The 7,709-nt window shown below is 39.9% G+C and overlaps 1 protein-coding gene across 1 annotated transcript; it reads left to right on the plus strand.

Annotated features, from left to right (window-relative positions):
- The first annotated feature begins 1,179 nt into the window (after window positions 1–1,179).
- LOC122003779 (probable sugar phosphate/phosphate translocator At2g25520) lies at window positions 1,180–2,523 on the plus strand. Its single transcript, XM_042558799.1, has one exon. The coding sequence runs from the start codon at window positions 1,284–1,286 to the stop codon at window positions 2,364–2,366; it is 1,083 nt and encodes a 360-aa protein (XP_042414733.1). The 5' UTR covers window positions 1,180–1,283; the 3' UTR covers window positions 2,367–2,523.
- The last annotated feature ends 5,186 nt before the right edge of the window (window positions 2,524–7,709 follow it).

Below are 7,709 nucleotides of genomic sequence, written 5' to 3' on the forward strand. Positions count from 1 at the left end.
GAATATTGTTCACGAACGTTGTTCATGAACATTAACGAGTTGAACACGTATATGTTGAAACTTGTTTGTTTAGCTTAACGAGCTGATCAAACTTGTTTGTTGAATTAATCTTAAGTATATTGAACGAACATAAACAAGTACTTACCAAACTGAACACCAAGATTATTCACAAATACTTAGTTTATTTACAGCCCTACGTGAGCGGGGATGTACAGGATCCGTTGCAGGGCTATGGACGCGGCATCACGTGAGTCGAGATCCTAGACGAATTAACGAGAGAATTTCACTTTACTCCTTATATTTATCTAAATTTTGTATTAATTCACACACAATCTACAATTATCCCTTTATCATGGAAAGAAATTAACCAAATATAATTTAAACCATCACTCTAAAACACTTATTTCTTTAGAAATGATAATTAAAATAGTAAAATATAAAATAATTCAGTACTTCAAACTGATTAACTTCTTTTGAAGTTTCATTGATACTAACATACTTTTTTATCTTTTATCTTATAGTTAAAATCCCTTTTTATCCATGGTTAACAATGAATGATTTAGTAGTAATTTAGAATAATAATTTATATATTAGCAAGGGATGTTTTTTAGATTAGTTAAATATTGAGTATTTTTATAAACTATATTATTTTTGAGTCATTTTAAAAATTTATCATTTCATATTTTTATTTTTATTTAAAAATTAGAGAGGATTAAAGAGAAAATTAGGTTTTCGGTCATGTAACTTCCAGTTTTTTAATTTTAATCCAATTAAAAGTAGATTTATGCAATATTTTTTAATTTCAATTATTTTTTCTCTAAAATTAAAAATTTTCATTGAAAAATGTTCCATTGACAGTCAAAATACCGAGTTATAAATTGAATTTGATGATTTTAATTTTGGATGACCATATGATTTTTTTTTATGACAGCATTTCTCTCAGTGGGTATTTTCAGACTACCAACGGGGTATATTTGATGAAAAATTTTAATTTTAGAGAAAAATTATTGAAATTGAATAATATTATAAGTTAAATTTCCTTACGACAGGATTAAAATTAGAAAAGTGTAAATTATTAGATGAAAATGTAATTTTCTCGAGGATTAAGTGACAAGTTTGATAAACAGGAGGGGCCAAATGGAATTTATTCACAATTTAATACTTTCACACCCAAACCAACAGCCTTTCGAAGACGCAGGTCTGCTCGTCGCTGATCCACTCATCTTCTTCCCTTCCCTTCCGCCATCCATTGCCGTTTCCGCCGGAGCGGAGGAGGACTCGATATGGAAGGCAAAGAAGGTGACATCGCCGGCGGTGGAGGAGTAGGGATCGTGGCGCCGGAGGGGGTGGTCCGCAAGGTGCTCCTCGCCTACGCCTACGTCGCCATCTGGATCTTTCTCAGCTTCACCGTCATCGTGTACAACAAGTACATCTTGGATCCCAAGATGTACAACTGGCCCTTTCCGATCAGCCTCACCATGATCCACATGGCCTTCTGCTCCTCCGTCGCCTTCCTCCTCATCCGCGTCCTCCGCCTCGTGGAGCAGCCATCGTCTCCGGAGATGACCCGCGAGCTCTATGTCGCCTCCGTCGTCCCCATCGGCGCCCTCTACTCACTTTCCCTCTGGTTCTCCAACTCCGCCTACATCTACCTCTCCGTCTCGTTCATTCAGATGCTGAAAGCCCTAATGCCGGTCGCCGTCTACTCCGTCGGCGTCCTCCTAAACAAGGAGTCCTACAGGAGCTCCTCCATGCTCAACATGCTCTCCATCTCCTTCGGCGTCGCCATCGCCGCCTACGGAGAGGCTCGATTCGACGCCTGGGGCGTCGCCCTCCAGCTCGGCGCCGTCGCATTCGAGGCCACCCGCCTCGTCCTAATCCAGATCCTACTCACATCCAAGGGGATCTCCCTCAACCCCATCACCTCCCTCTACTACGTCGCCCCCTGCTGCTTCGTCTTCCTCCTCCTCCCCTGGTCCCTCGTCGAGCTGCCCCTCCTCCGCGGGCAGGTCTCCTTCCGCCCCGACCTCCTCGTCTTCGGCACCAACTCCTTCTGCGCCTTCGCCCTCAACCTCGCCGTCTTCCTGCTCGTCGGTAAGACCTCGGCGCTCACCATGAACGTCGCCGGCGTCGTCAAGGACTGGCTCCTCATCGCTTTCTCCTGGTCCGTCATCCGCGACACCGTCACCCCCATCAACCTCTTCGGCTACGGCATCGCCTTCCTCGGCGTCGCCTACTACAACCACGTCAAACTGCAAGCCCTCAAGACCAAGGAGGCGCAGAGGAAGACTCAGCGGACCGATGAGGAAGCCGGAAAACTCCTCGAAGAGATGAAAGGTGATCGAAACAGCGACTCTGATTCCTGATCGAAAGCATGCTAGCTCTGCTAATCATTCTCACATCTATCTGCTCGTAATTAGCTTCCATAGCTTTTGTTGCATTATCATCTATCGATCTAAATGGCATAATTTATCAAGATGCTTAAATTACTTCGATGGAACGATGAATCTATAAAATTGGCCATTTGCTTTGCCTGCGCCACACGCTAGTCACTGCAAAGCCGCTGATCCACGCTGATGAGGGTGCCGTGAAGCGGATCGTGGGCGTACGGGCCGGTCTGCCCCTAAAATGGCTTGCTGTGGGGCACCAGCTGTCACCACTAGAATTTTTCTTAGTGGAACAAAAATTTATTTCCTCTAAATTGGATAAAACATAAAACAGAAGGGAAAAAATATTAGATTATATAAATTTATTATTTTAATTTTTAAAATCTAGATTTTTATTTTTCTTTTCGTCGATCTCTTCTTCCCCGAATATTGCATTGCCATCGTTTTAGTTGTTCTTACTACCGTCTAATGACTGCTGAGACAACGTGTGATATGAGGTTTCCGGAAGCCCTAGGCAAGAGTTTTTTTTAGTCCTTTAATATATTTTTTTAAATTTTTCTGTCATCTGTTGTCATTTGGACTTTGGGACAACATCGAGTTTAATTTTTTTTAAAAAAAAAATTGTAATATTAATTTTAAAAAATAGATTTTTATATAAAATTTAAGTTTCTACTTTTTAATAATTAAAATTATTAATTAAATATAATATTTTTTTCAATTAATAAAATTATAAAATTATTTAATCTTTCTCAAAAGATGGTTGAATTGAAATTTAGGAGCTTTTTAATATTCTATTTTGAGTTGTATGAATAAAAAAAATCTTTAATTCATATTTTTAGTGAGGAAGTAAGAATAAAATAGAAATATTATCAGTAAAGAAGAAAAAGGTATCATTAATATTATCGATGAAGTAGTAGAAAATTATGAAATTATTGATGAGAAGAAAAACAGTGTAGGATATTAATGAAAGAAAAGAGTTAGGATATTTTGAGAGACATTTCAAAGGAAAAGAGTTGATTAGGTTTTATAAAATATAATTAAATGGCTGCCCTAGTTATAAAATGTGATAGGAAAAAGAAAATAATAATAAATAAATATATGAAGAAATGAATTGTATGTAAGGTAGAATAGAATTTTATATTAAACTAGGAAATGTAATTAATGATGAAAGTGTGAAGTGTAATGGGAAAGTGGAATGGCGAGTTCAGATTGTTTGATCCATAATTTTTAGTTTTTTTTTTTTTTTTTTTTTTTGTCTCTTTCTTAATTTATATGTTGGATCATAGTTAAAATCCGATTAAAATTGATTGCGATCCATCTTTACACATAGGTTATAATTTTAGATCGAGCTAGATAGCGGAGGTCGTCGGCGGTGGGTGGGCCGCCTCCTGCTTGGCACCATACAATCCACCCATCGTCGACAACCTCTGGCCGCTTGCTCGATCCAAAATTATAATCTAGGTGGGAAGATAAATTCAGGAGAGATTACATCCAATTTTGGCCTGATTCTGATTGTGATCTGATGTACAAATTGCGGAAGGGACTAAGAAAGGACCAAGGATTGTGGACCAAAGGATATGGTCTCGTGGAAGAGTCCATGTCACACCCCGAGGAGTCCCAACTAGAGATAAATCCGGCAATATCTCCCCTGTACCAGTGACAATCTGAATCATTTCTATATCCACAAATATACATCAGCCACACACGGATGGAATATATACACAACTACGCAGTTTATATTCAACACACTCACTTGTAACAATAATAAAATACAACCACGCAGTTATATATACATCTAACAGCTCACTCGGCTGGATCAAAATACCAAAAACACAGCAGAACCGATAGAAAACCATTACAAATAAAAAACAAGACTACTAGCCAGCTAGACTTACACAATATCACAAACAATACAAAACACCACATCAAAACACTCCGGAACCAAAACCTAAATTTACATTGCTAAGTAAACAAAAAACATAGACCAAATAAAGTACAAATGAAAACTAGAAACAAGTCTTCGGATGTGACGTGGGAACCAGCAGACAGGATACTCCAAGCGACTCCAAAAATCTACCTGCTACTGAAATAGAAATATCTCAACGGTATGAGTTTAAAAAACTCAGCGAATATCAAGCTGACATGCCTAGTAAGATATAACTAAAAGAAATAATCATGCAGTACAGTTTTCTGAACAAAGTAGGAAATGCAGACTGAAAAGGCTGAAGAAACTATACTCACCAGGGCCTCCTATCAGGAACATACGATTGGTAGACCAAATACCTCATGTCTCCTGTATGCATGTCAATCATATGCAAACACCAAAATGCAGCAACCAATATGCAGTAATCACAAGTAATAAATGCAATCATGAAATATGGTGCAAATGACATGTGTCACCCCTGACACCAGTCAGCCATCTCACACGCGATGGTGAGACCGAGTGGGTAGGGCTATGATAACTGTGCACTCTGTCATCACTGTTCCTGAGTGACCGAATGGACAGGATGTTGTCGGAGTGCATCTATCCTCCTACCCCAAACAGAGTGGGGAAGCGCAATGCTCTCATCTCCTTGAGACAGTCCAGAGGAGGAATCTCTGCCAGCTACCACGTTGCGTCACCACTACCCATGAGCGGACCAGCGGAGCCTAACAGAGCAAAACTGTCACACACCCTGCCTGATATACCACTAACCCATGAGTGGTTATGTGTGTAGATCATGTAAACTGATGATGTACTCAACAATAATGGAGCTGACAATCGCACAGCATGCAATCATGCAAGATGGTGCATGGCACTAAAGATGTAAATCCTAACCATAATCACCTCCACATAATATGTATCAAACAGGAAAATAAATCATACTATGACCTAGGTATCACAGATCTAAGTACACATGCTCGATAATAAAATCTAGAAAACTAGTCCTATACTCAGTAAAGCCTAGTATGTCACTTCCTCTAGGAACTAAGGTACACATGATAATAATCAAGAGATATAAATATGGATGCATAACAGGCAACAAATAGAACATACAATAGGTATCAAATAGTGACATACCAAGGGAAAATCTAAGCCTGATCATTGCTACTAGCTATAAATTACTATGTATATCAAAGTGACAATATCATAAAAGATAAGTCAAGAGATACCCATCTCAAAAAGAAGATTGTATCCGAAATAAATCTCACGTCGAGACGCCGTCTCGAATCAAAGTCTTGTAATAATAAGCATATAATTTTAGCTAATTCCAAGTACACCAATTAACTAAATACAAATTCCTATTAACCTAAGAAACCCAAATCCATCATTTAATATCGGTTAGCTCGATAAGTCGGATCTAACTTGAAACATAGATTAAATTCAACATTTAATCTCAATCATTTTCGAACAACCTCATGGACCAATTATCCCTAATCTTCCTAACTTAATTCAGATCAAGCAAAAATAGGAATCCAAATTCAACAACTCACCCAAATTAGCCCTTCTCTATTAGATCACAGCCGGTGAAACTGCTGCTGGAAACTAAAGTCGAAGTTAAGATAAAGTTGCGGCTGTTAATTATTCCCGATCAGTACTTGTTAGCTGGAATTCAATAGGATTGTAGTTCTACAAAATCAATTCTATAACCAAATGAAATTCATGTGAGTACCATGGTCGGCAATCACACAAAAACAAGACTAGAGATGGAGATGCTCACCTTGCTAGCTGCTTTCTTTCTTCCGGAGCAAGTTGGTGCCAGAAATGAAGATGTAGTTGCTGCCTAAGCTTGTGTCGGCAGCTTTATCTCTGCCAGAGACCCAATAGGAACCGGTTGCTGATATAGGTGAAGAATGAACCGGCGATAGATGGCACTACGAGGATACCACTGCACAGAGATGATGCGATCGGAAGAGGGCAATGGATCCAAAACTAGGGCACGACCTCAACAGGGGCGGCGACGCACAGGAATCAGATCTAGGGTTTGACTGGCCGATCGTGGACCTCGGCGTCGTGGTCGACGACACTTGGGCAGAGACGGAAGAGGAGAGGTTCGACGTCGTGGCTTGGGAGAGAAGACAAAAATAGGAGGTGTTGGTGAGATCCAGGGCTCCTTGCTCGATTTCCAGCAAACTCCGAGTGTCTGCGGCCAAGAGAGGAAAATGACGGTCGAATCGGAGCTCAGGGTCAGCGCCGGCAATCGGGTGGCACTCGGGTGGCTTTCATCCATCGGCATCGATGGATCGGGGAAGAACAAAAAGGATGAGCTGAGGGAGAGCTCGACGGTGTCGGGCAGAAGAGAGGAAAAGGAAGGGCAAAGGAGATTAGATCATGAGAGATGGAGAGGAGGGTTGGTGGTGAGGAGGTGAAGGATGAAGAGAGGGGAGGAGTTCGGCATCGCGTGAGAGGGGAGAAGGAAGGGATCAGCTCGGGAGAGAAAAGAAAAGGAAAATAATTTAATTAGGAAACTTAGTTTTGGTTTAATCAAACCCTAAGTATTTTCCTAAATCAACTCCTACTTTTGGGTATTTCTAAACAGGCCTTTCCCATGCCTATTAATTCATCCTCGCAAAACTATCTTATACAAACTTTGAAAAATCCTTAGAAAATTTTTAAAAATTTCAAAAAATTTCATTAAGGTATTCGTCCATTTAACCTTATTATTGGGTTACGGTATTTTGCAGTCCAGATCCTTTGGTCTGTAATCCATGGTCCCTTTTGCAATTTACACATCAGATCATAACCGGAATCTGGCTAAAATTGGCTATGATCTCACTTGGGTTCACCTTTCCACCTAAGTTATAGTTTTGGATCGAGCCAGGCGACCGAAGGTCGCCTGCGGTGGGCGGGTCGTCACCTGCTCGATACCATACAGTTTGCCCACCGCCGATGGCCTCTGACCGCCTAGATCGACCCAAAACTATATCTAGATGGGAAGATAAACCCAGGAGAGACTACAACTATTTTTTTTTTATATTTCAGTCGTGATCTGACTTGCAAATTACAGAAGGAACGAGAGATTGTGATCAGAGGATCTAGTCTTATGGAATGGCACTATCATGATAATTTTTTATATAAATTAGGGAATATAATTAATGAGGAAATAAGGATAAATATTTTGTTTAAATGGGAAGTAGAATCAACATAAGGTTCATTAATTAATATTTGACAGTAATATTAAAATTGATGGCTCAAATATTAAAAATAATAGGCCCCAATTTAATTGGGGTCTTAAGTGTTGGAAATGGGGATAGTGGGGAACGTGGCTCATGTTCCCCACTATTCATAATGGAAAAAGTCCATTATGCCCCTGGTTTATTTCCCTATATAAAGGGGATGCG

The sequence above is a fragment of the Zingiber officinale genome, chromosome 7B (genome assembly GCF_018446385.1).
Source record: "Zingiber officinale cultivar Zhangliang chromosome 7B, Zo_v1.1, whole genome shotgun sequence".
Classification (NCBI taxonomy): Eukaryota; Viridiplantae; Streptophyta; class Magnoliopsida; order Zingiberales; family Zingiberaceae; genus Zingiber; species Zingiber officinale.